The sequence below is a fragment of the Penicillium paradoxum genome (genome assembly GCF_028828445.1).
Source record: "Penicillium paradoxum strain IBT 22861 chromosome Unknown utg000002l_segment0_segment0, whole genome shotgun sequence".
NCBI lineage: Eukaryota > Fungi > Ascomycota > Eurotiomycetes > Eurotiales > Aspergillaceae > Penicillium > Penicillium paradoxum.
This window is the reverse complement of record NW_026643180.1, coordinates 570,674-586,053: the sequence shown is the minus strand read 5'-3', so window position 1 is coordinate 586,053 and position 15,380 is coordinate 570,674. Positions and strand designations below refer to the sequence as shown.

The 15,380-nt window shown below is 49.9% G+C and overlaps 5 protein-coding genes across 5 annotated transcripts; 3 read left to right on the top strand and 2 right to left on the bottom strand.

Annotated features, from left to right (window-relative positions):
• Positions 1 to 1,340: 1,340 nt before the first annotated feature.
• N7457_000216 (uncharacterized protein) lies at positions 1,341 to 1,798 on the top strand (the record flags this gene model as incomplete). The annotated part of the gene is made up of 3 exons (XM_057171284.1): positions 1,341 to 1,457; positions 1,514 to 1,555; positions 1,640 to 1,798. 3 exons carry the CDS (start codon positions 1,341 to 1,343, stop codon positions 1,796 to 1,798), a joined length of 318 nt encoding a protein of 105 aa, XP_057035187.1.
• A 1,461-nt stretch (positions 1,799 to 3,259) lies between these two features.
• N7457_000215 (eukaryotic translation initiation factor 3 subunit E) lies at positions 3,260 to 4,845 on the bottom strand (the record flags this gene model as incomplete). The annotated part of the gene is made up of 3 exons (XM_057171283.1): positions 3,260 to 3,473; positions 3,534 to 4,637; positions 4,730 to 4,845. 3 exons carry the CDS (start codon positions 4,843 to 4,845, stop codon positions 3,260 to 3,262), a joined length of 1,434 nt encoding a protein of 477 aa, XP_057035186.1.
• Positions 4,846 to 4,942: 97 nt separating this feature from the next.
• Positions 4,943 to 5,774, top strand: N7457_000214 (mitochondrial 54S ribosomal protein mL49; the record flags this gene model as incomplete). The annotated part of the gene is made up of 3 exons (XM_057171282.1): positions 4,943 to 5,096; positions 5,282 to 5,667; positions 5,724 to 5,774. 3 exons carry the CDS (start codon positions 4,943 to 4,945, stop codon positions 5,772 to 5,774), a joined length of 591 nt encoding a protein of 196 aa, XP_057035185.1.
• A 1,107-nt stretch (positions 5,775 to 6,881) lies between these two features.
• Positions 6,882 to 9,833, bottom strand: N7457_000213 (putative ARID/BRIGHT domain protein (SWI1); the record flags this gene model as incomplete). The annotated part of the gene is made up of 1 exon (XM_057171281.1): positions 6,882 to 9,833. The coding sequence occupies one exon, from the start codon at positions 9,831 to 9,833 to the stop codon at positions 6,882 to 6,884; it is 2,952 nt and encodes a 983-aa protein (XP_057035184.1).
• A 2,514-nt stretch (positions 9,834 to 12,347) lies between these two features.
• Positions 12,348 to 13,892, top strand: rpt3 (proteasome regulatory particle base subunit RPT3; the record flags this gene model as incomplete). The annotated part of the gene is made up of 6 exons (XM_057171280.1): positions 12,348 to 12,502; positions 12,556 to 12,597; positions 12,663 to 12,761; positions 12,815 to 13,101; positions 13,154 to 13,817; positions 13,874 to 13,892. 6 exons carry the CDS (start codon positions 12,348 to 12,350, stop codon positions 13,890 to 13,892), a joined length of 1,266 nt encoding a protein of 421 aa, XP_057035183.1.
• Between the last annotated feature and the right edge of the window lie 1,488 nt (positions 13,893 to 15,380).

Here is a 15,380-nt window from a genome sequence, read left to right as displayed (position 1 = left end):
GATACACTTTTATTTTCGCTTATGTCGGACGAATTATGAAAAGACTAGAGAATATTATATGAAGCGTGATTGGGCCTTGTACATTAAAATTGGCCCGAGGTGATGGCCGTAGAGCAACAATCAGGGCTCAGGACATGCGGAAGGCGCGGGTCTGTCACATTCCTGACTAACATGTGTGATGAGCATCTTGATAACCTTGCTCAATCGGACATACAACGCACATAATCTTTAGCCAATTGAGAGTCATGCCGACCAATATATAAACCCCTCAAGCGACCTGGGGAACTACAACTGTTTTGTTCCCCACTACGCTCGTCTCCATCTGTCCATATGTGTCGGCTTGAAATCAAAACCCCCCATGCCCCATACTCCGTATACTATATGACCTTGGCAGCTCAAGAGGCCAGCATTCATACCCCAAAAGCGAAAGCTGCAGACGTCCTCGCTGCAGCTCAGTGGCCCCACGATCGAAGACGATAATCCGTGGTGCCACGACATCACCGCAGCAAGAGCCAATTTAACGCTGCATAGGGGGTTGCAAAGCTGCGGTGAGAGAAAAAGAGTGAGAATTCACCGGCTCTTCGCATTCGCATTCCCCAGGTGCACTGTCCACTCCTTTCAGGAGACACTCCAACCCTACCCGCCCTTCGATTGATTCGAGACCAATGCTTCTCCATGCAAGCCTCACTTTTTTTTCTAGCCCGGCTCCCGGTACCAAGGGGTTTAAAGTAGGCAGACAAGGATCTTCTTCCTTTCCTGGTGGTCAGAGGCCCTGATTGAACATACTCCAAAATAAAGGGTTGGGCCTCGTTGGCTGATAAAGTGAGGCGGGTGGTTCTCTTGACCCCAGCCCGAACGTTCCGGCATGAACCCTCCTTTTGATATGAGAAGTACAGGATCTGGGCCGGCTCTCGTGGGATTTCAATTTCTGCCTCTTGCCGTCTTGCATGGGGACTAGCTCGCAAGTTACCAGGCTCGTGGTTACGTCGTAGTTTCATTCGCCCATGCATTGGGTCTCTGTGGATCGTGCATTTGTTCAATAACGGAGTCCTCTTTCCCGTTGTTCTGCTGTGAGATCATATCTTCCGAGGTATCGGAAATTGGTACACATCCACCAGTCGCGCGGTATTATTCGTCTGATCTCCGGCGGGATTATCCTTTGTTGAACAGGGTGACAACAAACATATTTATACTCCATGCCTTCATCTCCTTTCGGAGAAGTGTCAGAAGTCCCAAAAGGAGTATCCAGGCACGGACCGTTTGTGTTCGGTGTCGACTGACATCAGACCTGACTATTCGCTCGCCTTGCCCCAACGCCTCACCCTTTAGTCCGTCGAACAATGTCTCCCGTCCAGCAATACTGGCTTCCGGGGTACGGCCTGTCCCGACATATCGTCCTAGGGCAGATCCAATACTTCCTTGGACCGAGTGCGACAGTTAGACCATACACCTACCAAGTAGGTTGCATTGCTTGCCTCCACAGTAAACGACTCTAACCAGAAATCATTTGCAGGCACGCGAAGGGTACCTCATCAACGGCGTGCCTCTCACGCGGGTTTGTTTTCCCTGCCTCTATACAAACATACATCTCCTCTAAAAGGGCACAAAACAAAGGTTAGACCGTACTAACTCGAAATAGGAACAAATCGATGATCTCATGGTCATGTCCCGAGAATATGAAAAGCAAGAGGCTACTCGAATGGCCCATAACGCCAGCAACGACAGCTCAGGAACCCAGGAGCCCTACATCAATGAGATCATCCCTATCAATCAACCCGGAGCACGTAGGCGTGCATAACCAGATCTGAGAGGTGGCCGTTGAGGCCAATTTTGTTTTCTTGCTTCCATCCATTGGACTTGACATTCTTTACTTCGGCCATTTGGAACCCGCAGAGGATCCTCCCGGTCAACACCTTTACGAGGAAGGATTTCCGCTGTCTCGATGCCTGATGCTGCTCCGCTTAGCCTTTTTTCTTTCTCTCTTTCCCTCTCTTTCTTTCTTCTCCCTCGCTCCATCCATTTCCCCGGAGCATTGCGCCCCAGGATTGCAAAGATATGGCCACAAGCCGGATCTCAACCCATGGGTCTGTCAGGTTCCACGGATTCGGAAAGTCCCCTGGACAGATAGACCATTGGAGAGAAAGCAACCCTAATCCGGAGACGGGGGTGGATATTGCGGGTTATAGGCTAGCCTTTCGGTAGGAACGTGTGTGTTTTGCTTTATTCTGATATACCCTTTGCTCTTATTTCTCTTATTCCCGGTGGGCCTCGATGTCTCCAGATGTGTGTTTGCGACAAGTCTGGCATGAAAATTGCAAGATTTGGATTTCAGAGCCATCAATTTCCTTCAAAATGGGGTGTGCATTGTTTCGAAGGATTCAAGGGACACGAAGGTCATCATTCATAGGTACTCGTGCACTAGAACAAGGTGGAATTTCGGGCTACTGGCACTAAATACCTAGGTACATGGCATGATATATTCAAGTTTGGTGGAGATTTACTGTAGATGTACGGCGTACAATATCAGTAGTTAAGATATGGAGAGGAGAAGGTATGAATAGTGAAAAGTCGACTCAAATCACTGTACTCCGTAGCAAGGAATCTCTTTCCATATATTAGGGCAAAGCCACCAGAGACAATGCATATCTCACCGGATATCAGATGCCTACACATGGCCATATATCCTCCAGTGATACTAATAGCACCGAAGCTGCGCTAGGTACCAAAGAATATATGAAGGATACATATTGGAACAAGAAATATTGTCAAAAAGACATCATCTTTCACTCATCTCTATAGACCATTCGTAACAGCATAGATAAATCAGACCTCGAGATCAAAGAGTCTACCACGTCATATCTCGATCTCTCCTCTTCTTCTTTTGCGCCCTCCAAACATATGACAGGGCGCCATGTTTTTCTCTGGTGGCTGCTTTTGGGGACCCCTCCCTCCAAACCTCCAGGGTCAGAAATGGCCAATACATAAAGAGGTCAAAAGTAATAGACCCGACAAAGGAAGTGAAAATCTGGGGAAGAGAGTGTGCATAAGAACTGCAAGACTAAAGAGGTAAAAGAAATAAGTGTGGACCCCCGAAAAAAAAACGCCAGCCGGATGCCACTCTGCATGGAGTCCCATCCCTCAAACAACCGTGTTGTGACCTACACGGGGAGATCACTAAAAAAATGGGGCAGGCAGAAACAAGTTGGAAATCACATAACAGAGAAAAGTTCAGTTTTCGACATCAGAGTCATACGGATGTTTATTTTGCGACAGCCGAGCTCAAGACTTGTGTGCGGAAGAAGGCACCCTTGGTCTTCTCGATGACTTGCTGGTAGACGGACTGGGGAGGGTGGTTCATGATAACAGTGCCCTCCTTGTAATCGATCTTGGCGTCAACGCGGGTGTCGCGAATAAGGTTGACAATCCACTTCTCACCCTCATCCTGGTTGAGACCGAGACGAGCGGAAAGATCGCTAAAAAGAAAAGGAACGTTAGTCTAGGGGCCCGATAGCCAATTTTGTGGCACAACTTACTTGATATCAATACGCTGGTGGATCTTGCAGTAGCTCTCGGAGATGAGGTGACGGGCAGCCTCAACGAAAGCATCGGCGGCAGACACAAGGAAGAAATCACTGCGCAGCACATCCTCTGCCTCGCCGAGCTTCTTCTGTGCCTCCTCGAAATCGAAATCGACGTAAAGGGCCTTGACGAAATCGGTGATGGGGTCGGTGTACTCGTAGTCCTCCTGGCGCACCACGCGGATCAGATCCTTCAATTGCTTCTGGTAGACACCGGAGTGCTTGTGAGGGCGGCTGCGGTTGGTGATGACAGCGGCGGCGAGGTACCGCAAAATCCAGGGGCAGCTGGTCTGAATGGTGTTGATGTAGGCGGGGGAGAAGAAGAGGTCGGTAAGGACGTCGCGGGCGGGGTCGTGGTTGAAGAAGGGGAACAGCGACCAGTGAATGAGCCAAGAGCGGTTGGTGAGCTGGGCCATGGGGTTGTTGAACAGGCGGGTCTCAATTGAGTCCTTAACCTTCTGAACCTCCTCCATCGCACCTTCCCAGTTGGTGGTCAGAATCTCTGAGGCGAGCTTACCCCATGTGGCGGAGGCAACCTTGTCATTGTCGGTGGACAGAACACGGAACTGGTAAAGCAGCTCAGCGGCATTTCCATAGCTGCCGCAGCTGTACTGGAATCGTCCGTAGTCGTGGAGAGAGTTGACCATCTCGTTGGTAACACCGTGCTGCTCCTCGAGGAACCGCAAGTTAGCGGCCTTGTCGCTGCGCAGGTTGCCCACAACCTCCTCATCCTGCAACAACTCGGTAATCTTCTCGCTCTGATCCTGGTAGTGCTGTAGCTTGGCCAGAACCTCCTCGCGCTTCTTCACAAACTCGTCGGGGATGGTATCGGAATTGTTGATCTCCTGCCACAAGTTGGCGACGTAGTCGGTCATGTTGGTGTGCTTGAGAAGCTCGTACTTCGCCCGGGTGATTTCATTGTCCTCCTCATCGCCGGTAGCGCTGAATTCGAGCAGGGGGAAAACCAGGTGACGGTCGAGGTACGGGATGAGTCGGGGCAGCAAATCATGCTGGGAGGCGATCTCCTCGGCGGTCTTGGGCGGGTGAGCAGCAGCGCCGCTGAGCAAAGTCTCTGCGGTAGGGGGGCGTTGTCTGCCATGATGGGTCTAAAAAGATGGCAGAAGGGGGTTAAAGGTCTAGAGGGGGATAACAAAGGCCAACCGCGATCAATGGAGAATTTGCAGATTGTGCGGGCGTCGGTGGCCCTAAACCCCTTTGGGAAGTGGGTGTTGGGAAGCGGTGGCAGAAAATCTGAGCAGAGGAGCATCAGATGTCGCTCTCCGGTCTTCCCAGCCTCTGCGGTGATCTCCCCATCTTCTTCAACCGGGTCTTTTGTTGCTTTCTGGTCCTTTAGAACACTCAGAATGGCGTCTTTCCTATACTCAGGCCCAGCTTCGGCCATGCGAAAGCAGGCCACTACCATCTCCCTTCGCGTCAATTCTGCACAGTCCGTGGCTTCCGTTCAGACATGTAGTTCATTTTCCACATTATGCTCTCAGACAAGGTTGCAAGCTTCACGTAAGTCAATTTTTGCTCAGCTTCATCTCAATGTCTTTAGACCTACGAGAACAAATTACAGACCCCTGGGGGTTGCAATATCTTGTGATCAACAGACAAGAGAGAAAGGGAAAAAACATGCATTTTATGCTATATCGCTTTCTCTTCAATCGGGAAAAGAGCGCATGGCTAACCCTCTCCCTCAGATCGTCCTCAATGCGCTCTCTCTTCTCTCCCTACCCGTCAAAGCCGCACCTTCCTCACGCATCTCGGCCGTCAAGCGCAAGCCTTGAAAGAACAACCCGCGGCTCCATCGGCAACCCCAACCCCAGGCAAATCACCCAAGAAGCCTACCCCGACTCTGCAGCTCACCAACCTCCCCTACTTCGTCCGCCGCACTGCCTCCAACCAGCTGCCTGTCTACCTTGTCACAAAGGCCGGCGGCACCAAGCAACTTACCAAGATCCAGAAGACCGAAGGTGATCTGGATGCGCTCCGCAACGATCTGGCTTCTGCTCTGGGCGTTGTTGATGGCAACAAGCCCAACCCCGACGTTACTCTCAACCGACTCACCGGCCACATCATCGTCAAGGTATGTTCGATTTATTTGATGGTTACGCAATGAAAAAAAAAACTAATATAAGACAGGGCTGGCGCAAACCCGAGATTCTGAACTTCCTCCAAGAGCGGAAATTCTAGATTCTCTCTTCCCCAATACCTCGATTTCATCTCACAAGTCGCGATTGAAGATCTCATCTTTTTAGTGGCCCAAGATTCACACTCAAAAAGCATCATCCATACCCCTATTGCGGGGGGTATACTAGAGCATACTTATCGGAGAGAGCAAGAATCAAATCACGTCGAAAACAAGGGAGGAGAAAGAAAGAAACCAACTCTCACGGTGGTCCCTGATGTGGATGGGTAATATCTATTTCCTTGATTTCTCTCTCCTCTTCCCTCGGTGCATACCTTAATTTCCTTGCGGGTTGCTTTTCTTCCTCTTTTATTTTCTTTCCGGTGTTTGTGTCTTGTCTATCCGGTCGTGTCTTCTGGCGTGCACCTGCTTTTTTGGTTTCCGGTTTCCTTTTTCTTTTATCGCTCCCTGTAACACTTCCAATCTGTACATTTTCGACGACTCGATGGGTGCTAGTGCTTTTGCTTTTCTATTGAATGACCACACACATTGCCATATCATTAGAATCTCAGTACTTTGCCTTCTGTCTGATCGGTAAACTCATATTGATGCGGGGATATGTTTCAAGGCTCTAGTGCATAATTAGAATCCATACCACTGGAAACCACCAACTTCTACTCCGTACACTAAAGTTATGTAGGTAGACCTCAAAAGCTTTGAAAGCACTAATTATGGACATTTGGACAAGAGGTGAGTACCCTCTTACGGCCTCTCCTAGAAGATCTGTCGATTTCTCGATGAAGCTAGTGAAGCCAAGTATGGATCCGTAGTCAGGGATCTATCTAGTGTTTAAGAATTCTAGCAGCAATGGCCAATTGGTCTTCATGCAGTATATCTCGATTTGTATCGAGGGGATTTTGAGCATTGTACACTGAAACAGAGCAGAACGCTATCTCACGAGTGACTAAAAGTAGAACCCCCATTGCCCACCAGCGCCCAATAGAGGGAGAAGAAAAATAAAAGAAGAGAGACAGTCGACATGAGTACAAATGACATGAGAGAAAATCAAGATTGTCGTATATGCTAAGTGAGGGAGGACCCAATTCCCCCCGGACATGATGGGTACGAACCAACCCGTCCCGAGCGCATTGGAGGTTTCATGTAGGCATCAATTATTCGGCCAACCGAGCGTAAGTAAGTAGTTGACGAACAACATTACCATCGATGTTGGGGAGGAGCAGTGCACCAAGCAGGCTCTCTTTTCTGGGAAGAATTCCCGATGGTATATTGAGAGGAGAGGCATTATCGACTTGCTTTGACTTTTCGGCGAGTCGGCGGAGAATTCCCAGGCCTCGATTTACGATTGAGCTGAAGGCATATGCGTCGGCTTCAGCCTGACTCCTTTGTCGCATGTTGATCTGTGGGATGCGTTCTGTGCACAGTGCGCAGGAAAGCCGTAGGAGATGGACAGCAAACCCATCGACTGACTCAAGCCATGCTTTGGCAAGGGTGCCATCGGCGAACGTGGTGAGGACATCGGCCGACAAAAGGCCTTGCATTAAGAATACTTTGCGTGCATCCACGACAGCCATGGGCTTTTTGTCGGGGACACAGGAGATGGCGAGGCCAAATGCGCGTGTTAGCAATTCAGGCTGGGGAAGTGCAGAGCCGTCGCCAGAGAAGATGGCTTTGAAGAAAGTGCGGTTCGGGTCGTCTCTAGCCAGCATCTTGGCCAGGCCGTCTACGGCAGCTGGAGTGTATCGATCAACAGAAGAGTTGAATGCGGTGAACATCACCTTCCCAGAAGGTGAGGTGGGTTCTGGTTCCGGTGAAAAGGCCAATAGAAAATTCAACAGGCTCAATGCCTCCTCCTTGCCGGGAATCTGAACAACATGTGCCAGGTTACTTAGCAAGATAACTGCATCCTTCATAAAGTCCAACGTGTTGTGGCTTGTCCGCAAGAACATCTTCCGAGTTCCCATGTAACGGAACACAGCAGAAAACAACTCAGCGACAGGAGGGATACCAAGGGAGGGGAAATTTGTCTCGCTGAACGAGAAGTTTCGCAGGATCGTTGTTACACAAATGAGTCGATCCACAGCCCGGTCCAATTCGTACTCAAGGCTTCCAAATGGGGGAACATCTGCAAGTGATGTGTTTTCAGATTGGCAGTCTCTTGTGACTTCATCATAGGAGCGCAAACGCATAGTGTCGGACTCTTCTGAGGTATGTTCCGCTAGCAGGTCGGCCTGGTCTTCAGCACAGTCAACCAGGCTCTCTACCAAGTCATCGCAGTTCTCCAAAGATATTTGAACGGATGGTTCACCAGAAAGCGTAGTAAGGGTATCAAGGGCAACTCGGATCTCGGCGTAGATCCCGGACTTGAGCGCCATCGTCAGCGCGTGGATGTCAACAATTCCTAATTCTGCAAAACTTGGCACGTCTGGCTTTAGCCTCGTGATATCCTCTCCAATCTGATACATTTCGTCAACCACAATAGGCCCATGGAAACGACTGCCTGTCAAGACCATTGGTTTGAATGTTTCTCCAATAGGTCGTTTGACTAACTGGTCAGGCTTTTGTTCTGGTTGTCCTGGCTGTTGTTGGCTCGCAACCGGCGTAAGACCTTTGCCAGATTGCGAAGGGGATGGGGCTGCGAGCTGTCCAGTGGCGGTTTCAGTCGGTTGGGCCGGTGGTTGAGATGCTCTAGAGATGCTTGGGCGATGCCCAGCCTGAGCCGGTCTGCTTTGGCTTCGCGCGTGCGTCGGCGTAGCAAACCCATTCGCTGCGTTCCCTGGGATATTATTATGAGCTGGCGTGTTATTCTGGGGTGATTGTGCTATTGCCTGAGCTTGCTCAAAGCCTGGGCTGGGCTTCACCGAAGGAGACTGGAAGTGACTAGTTTGTCGTGGTATCCCGCCTTGCTGCTGCTGCTGCTGTTGCTGCTGCATGTGGTCCGCCATTTGCTTTTGTTGTGAATTGATGAAAGCTTGCTCGTATGGAGCCAAATTCCTTGAGTGATGAGCTTGAATCTCCTGGGCGGCCATAGGGTATTGCATTTGGGGGAATTGCAACTGATGTGCGACTGCTGGCCACATGTTCGTTGTTGTAATCTTTTTCGAACCTCCCATCTTCATCACGGTAGCATACAGTTGAACGAGGTTGATCGGACGACCAGCTACTGTAGGATTTGGGTCCATAGGAAGATTTTGGCTCATCATGAACTTCTGCAATGACCGCAGGAATCCTTCCGGGCTACTAGGTTTGGGCATGTTTGATTGCATGTTTGGTGGCATCTGTCTCATTCCCCCCATGGCTTGTTGCTGAGTGTTGGCCATCGGGTTCATGCCCCCAGGAACCGGCCGTCCAGCCATTGCAGAATTGGGATTCATCCTTGTCTGCTGCTGCATGGCATGGAGTCGCTGCTGCTGGTTTGCCAAAGCTTGGTGATAGCCCTGGGGCATTTGTTGCATGCCACTGAATTGCGGCGCCTGCATTGAGGGCTGAGGGGCCCCCGATGTCATCCCAACGCCCTGTGGCATGCCACCAAACTGCTGCGCTTGCATAAAGTTGGCATTTTGCGGCGTATTCACGCGGCTACCGTGATCTGATTGTGATGGGGACATCTGAGGTCCAGGGTGCGGACCGGCGGGTGAGAAGGGGCTCGGAGAAGCTGTCCCCATACGAGCGCTTTGCTGATCAAAGTCCGGCATAATGGGTGACTGTGTTACATTTGGAGATGCCCCTTGTTGGAGGTGTTGATATGGCGTTGGAGGCTGTGGGAATTGCGGGTTGCCATTGGTCGATCCCTGGTACCCTGGGAAAGGCACCTGGTGAGGAGTCTGGGATCGCGATCCCGTCACGCCGCCTGGAGCTGGCCTTGGTGACATGGGCATGCCATCTTCGGGTCGCGCTCGCTTGGACGGAATCACTTGGTTTGGGTTGTGGAAGCCTGGAGAAGCGTTCCGCGCCACACCATTGTTGAACATGCGCTGGAATTGGGATGGGTCCTGGGAGGTGGGGGAGCCATGTAAGAAGGCAGTGGAAGGATCTATAGTGGATGGGTGAAAGGCGCCATTATCCTGGCCAGGAATATTCGAGGCATCGGCAAGCCAGGCATTCATGTCGAGCGGTTTTCCCAACCCATCTACCTAGGACAAGTCAGCCTGTGAACATTGGTCCACGCGCCATCGCGAAACTGAGTCATGATATCCTATCATGGGAAAGGAAGTATAGGATCCGATGCAATGATGATCAGGCTGACGCGTCGAGATGGGATGTTTGGGGTAGTCGCGCGCAGGCCCGGTCGCGAGACACGCACAAGTCAAAGACGAGACAGTGGGAAGGAGAAAGAGCAACCAAGAAAATATGATTATATGAGGGGAGGGAGGGGAGAGAATGAGATACATACCGATAAGGCTGGAGTGACTTAAATTCCGCTTTTTGGACGGATGACTGAAGCCGGGTCCCGGAATTGGCAGATGGGGATATGAAGGGGACAGAGGTTGGGCCAGATGAGATCACGTGTTGGGAGCCTAAGGCAACAAACCACGAGGATGGAGCAAAGGGGGGGCGTAATATGGGGGGAAAGGGAAGGGTAGGAAGCTGGGGTAGTGGCTAAACGTTAGCAAATCATGAACAGGGGCCGTCAAACTTCGATCTGAAAAAGCCAAGATAATAATGGAAGCTCCCCAGAAACCATAACCGGGCAAATGAGGACTACAGAACAGGCGCAGAGGGGGGGGCTCTGAAAAGAATGGGGGGGTGCGTGGCCACAACCAAATAATAAGGGAATAAATTGGGGGGGGAGGACCAAAAAAGCAAACGGAGCAATCATAGAGCAGTAAGAATGGCGTACCTACCAGTTCACAAGAGGCGTTCAGTTAGGGATGAAAGGGGAAGTGGAGAGAGGAGAATGAGGGAAAATTACTGACAGGTCAGAGCTTTCAGAGTGTACCGGCAAGTAAATCTTCCCCTACCTGTTCCGGTCACTTGTGTTACTGTTCGGTTTCAATGTTAGTTGGCTTTTCTTTTTCTTTATTTCCTGATGTTTGGCTTCATCGGCTTTTTCACTAATGTGTCTTTTTCCCCCTTTCGATTTGGGGGTGGTTTGGATTTCCCCATTTCGTTATCCCACTAGTCTTGCGGGTGTTGCCAGCCTCTACCTGCATAAAGAAACTGGCCACACTTCAGAGAAAATAATAGCAGTCAGCAGGGAACTTGGGGCTCATCAAAGAAGACATCTCTTCTCGAGCCACAAAAAAGAATAAAAAACCCCCCATCTTCGTCTCGGGTTTCGTAGACCATCTAAATGATGATCCATTCCAACGGTCTGGCCAAGTCAGGTTAGATCATATACTCCAGGCCGGGGTGGTCTGAGGCTGGCAGCCACCCCATGTGTGATAATTCCAGAAGGAAAGATTGCCATGGGAAGATGAAGTTTGTCCAAAGGGTTACAATATCTGGAGGGGAAAGAGGGAAGAAAAAAAATAAGGAAGAAAAAAAAAAGACGGCCGTCACGGTGGCCAGCGGGCGGTTCTCCTTATATAAAGCTCGGGCTAGCGTCTGATAATCATGTCGATGGGCGCCCAATCCTCCGAAAGTCACCAGGAATTCGAGGTCGACAACGAAGAGTGGAGGACCTAGTGAATCCCCTGTGCAAGGATCCGACTCGATCCGCATGGGAAATCATGGATGATGGCCATGGTGCCTGTCCCACCTACCGTGTACCGGCCTACTCCACCGCTGGAGATGATTGGATCAACCTTTCCTCATTTCCTTTCTATAGGGCTTGAGGGCAACTTGAGGTCATGGCTACTCCAATGACAAGGATGTTCGTAACTGTCTCAGAAGCCTTTGCGCATGGCGGTCCAATATGATATTCTCCTTGAACCTGATCAGGTATTCCCCCAAATTGGCGACATGCTTCGTGCATCATTCCCTTACACTGGGCGAGATAAATGATACCCCGGGCAAAGGAGTTCGAGATCGTCGTCATTGGCTGTGGCCAGTTTCGCTGAGTCCGCAGCAGCCGCTAGTGTCTGACCATAGATGTGGATTGATAGACTCGCCGCGACAAGACCGAGTGTATATTACGGAATATCCGCGGATACGAGGGGCACACCCACTTACTACTTTGGGTATTAGGACGAGCAGAACACTTCAAAGGTGCTGTGTAATGTATCTTATAGTTCCATGTGGGTGAGATTGTTGTCATAAGTTGACGGGCGCTTGTCTGGGGACCGTATCGCCAATTGCCACCATCTTCAAGAATACCTAGGTACCCGATACCAATTGATGAAACCACCGTACCACTCCTGGGAAGGAATTAGCTGGTTATGATATATATATTCTGATTCTAAACACATGGGGACAGGTGAGTAGGTATATATGTAGGTATGCCATACTCCGTACTCCGTATGCAAAAACATAAACTGGTCGATAAGACGAATGTATGTCATCACGTGATGGCTAAGCTTCCTGGCTCATAGCATCGAAAGCTCCAGATGGCCGACCTCCGAACCCTTCACTCAGCGCGTCATTAACCAACCACCATCATCAAAGGCCATTTTCGATCTACTTGCAACTGAAAGACATAGCATCCTCCCCCATTCTGTTTGTTGTTCAAAGAATCCATCATGGGAGACGTCGCTGTGGAGAACCCGGCGAGCCTCACGCCTCTTACCAAGCCAAGCGCACTTGACGCCCTCGCCAACTTGGATTCTCTCGATGGTACAGGAGCGGATGGAAATGATGAATATGCTACTCTGAAAAGGCTACAAAGACATCTCGAGTATGTGTGGCCACGTTTGTTGGATGGTCGGTCGGTACTGACGTCGAACACAGGTATATCCAACTGCAGGAAGAATACATCAAGGATGAGCAAAGGTATGTATTGTGGAATATATTTCTGAAGATTTGCATCAGTACCTAACCACTGTGGGTCCATGCAGAAGCTTGAAGAGAGAGCTGGTTCGGGCACAAGAAGAGATCAAGCGGATACAGAGTGTCCCGCTGGTCATCGGGCAGTTTATGGAGGCTATTGATCAGAAGTATGTATATTCACTTCCAAGTGAAATTCCATGTTGCTAATTGGCATCTCCAGCACCGGTATTGTGCAAAGCTCGACCGGTTCTAATTACGTTGTCCGTATCCTCTCTACTCTCGACCGCGAGAAGTTGAAGCCCTCATCCTCGGTCGCCCTTCACCGTCACTCCAATGCCCTTGTCGATATTCTTCCTCCCGAGGCGGACTCCTCTATCGCCATGCTGGGTGAAAACGAGAAGCCCGATGTGACATACGCAGACGTTGGTGGCTTGGACATGCAGAAGCAGGAGATTCGGGAGGCTGTCGAGCTTCCTTTGACACATTTCGAACTCTACAAGCAAATTGGTGGGTTGTTTTTGGATACCCTGGAGCAAAGAGCACTGCTAACGATATACAGGTATTGATCCACCCCGTGGTGTTTTGCTCTATGGTCCTCCCGGAACAGGAAAGACCATGCTGGTGAAGGCCGTGGCCAACAGCACAACCGCCAGCTTTATCCGTGTCAACGGATCAGAGTTCGTTCAGAAGTATCTGGGCGAAGGACCTCGTATGGTCCGTGATGTGTTCCGGATGGCTCGTGAAAACTCTCCAGCCATTATCTTCATTGATGAGATTGATGCAATCGCCACGAAACGTTTCGACGCCCAGACTGGTGCCGACCGTGAAGTCCAGCGTATTCTTCTAGAGTTGCTGAACCAAATGGACGGTTTCGAACAAAGCAGCAATGTCAAGGTCATTATGGCCACCAACCGAGCCGATACCCTGGATCCAGCTTTACTGCGTCCTGGTCGTCTGGACCGAAAGATTGAATTCCCGAACCTGCGTGACCGACGTGAGCGCCGCTTGATCTTCACAACCATTGCAGCGAAGATGTCCCTCTCACCCGAGGTTGATCTGGATGCCCTGATTGTACGCAACGACCCGTTGTCCGGTGCCGTCATTGCTGCTATCATGCAGGAAGCCGGTCTGCGGGCCGTCCGCAAGAACCGCTACAATATTATCCAGTCCGACCTCGAGGATGCCTACGCTGTCCAGGTTAAGACAGGACAGGACGACGACCGGTACGTATTTCGCTTCCTTCTTAGGTTTTTCTACTTCGCTAACTATCTCCTTGCAGCCCTGAATTCTACCGGTAAATGCTCGAGTTCGTTCGGAGCGTGGGTATAAGTGGCAAAAGCTTGGTCTTCTCACCAGTTGTATTATCAATAATATGCAGACCCCATGTGTCACAATGTTTGGATGATTTGTCAAATCTATAATATCCCTCCACTTTCTAGATTGTAAATCATACGTTTTCTAGTAGTAGCCTGCTATTTGCTCTCCATGTCAATTGTCGTTTAGGATGGGTTTAGCGTGCAGCCTAAATTTGTTACATGTGAAGATGACGCGTTAGCGTCACAGTATATTTATCCTGTACTCGTATCTAGCCCATGGATGAGGATCTTCATGAATCACCCAATGATATCAAATGCTAATCAAGGTCCAATCCGTAAGATTGAAACAGAATTATCTACTAGGTAATCTTTAAACCGGAAAGATAAGTTTGATCATGTATCCATGTCCATCGTTGGGCGAAGGTTAGGTTGTCAGATACAGACCAGCGGAGCTCGAGCGTCCCCAAACGCCTTGACTGTGCTATATGGGAACCACCAGTTCAGGACTGCTCTAACCTATATTGTATAGTGTCAGAAAGGTTAGTCCCTAGGGTACCTACAACATACATATCGGTAGCAAGCCGCTTCAAACGAGGATAGATCATATCAAACATAATACAGCCATGTGTAACTCTCACATGAGAGAACTGCCTTGGCAATATTTACTGTACGGAGTAAGTGAAGACCTAATGCGCTGTAAAATAAGGTAAGACTTGTCCACAGGCTTTACCTATGGAGCGTAGGTCCTTTCGTATCCAGCTAATACACAGCAAGGCGACTCATTCTAGGCTATGCAACGTGGTACTCACCTACTAACGTTAGTAGTAAGGCATACGATCCCTTGATGTAAGGCAGCAAGGGCCCTTTTATGGACAGTCTTGATCTTGATTCAGACGATGGACTTCCACAGGTATACATGCTCAAAATCATGCCGGCATACACACAACTCTCTGGCGTAGCACAACAGGGGACTTGTAGACAAAGCCTTCCTATAGCACAACTTCATAAACGTAGCTATTCACCACATAAGCCATCCTGCAGCTGCCAGGTACAGCGGGAGGGGTGTCTTCCGATGACCAGTCCGACGATTCCGTCAATGGCGCTAATCATGCCCAGGCACCAGCCCAAAGCAGCTCCCCCTGTCGAGGTCCTAATTTGTACGGAGGACTCCGTATAGGATGGTTAAACCCAGAGCAATAAAATAATAACCCGAATCATAAATCACCGTGTGCAGTCGTAATCAGGGAATCAACATGACCTTGGAAGTCTGGAATCCTGGTAGCCTACCTAGTCATGAGGCCCATCGCTCAAAATGGATTAGTGTGACCCTCCCGCTTCCGTCATCGTCTCTCCAGCCTCTCCACTCCCCCATCTACCCCCATCTACCCTTATCTTCTCTCTCTCTATCCTCACCATATTCAAGTCATTCTCTTCTTTGCATCTAACAACTTCAACTTTCATTTATCATCT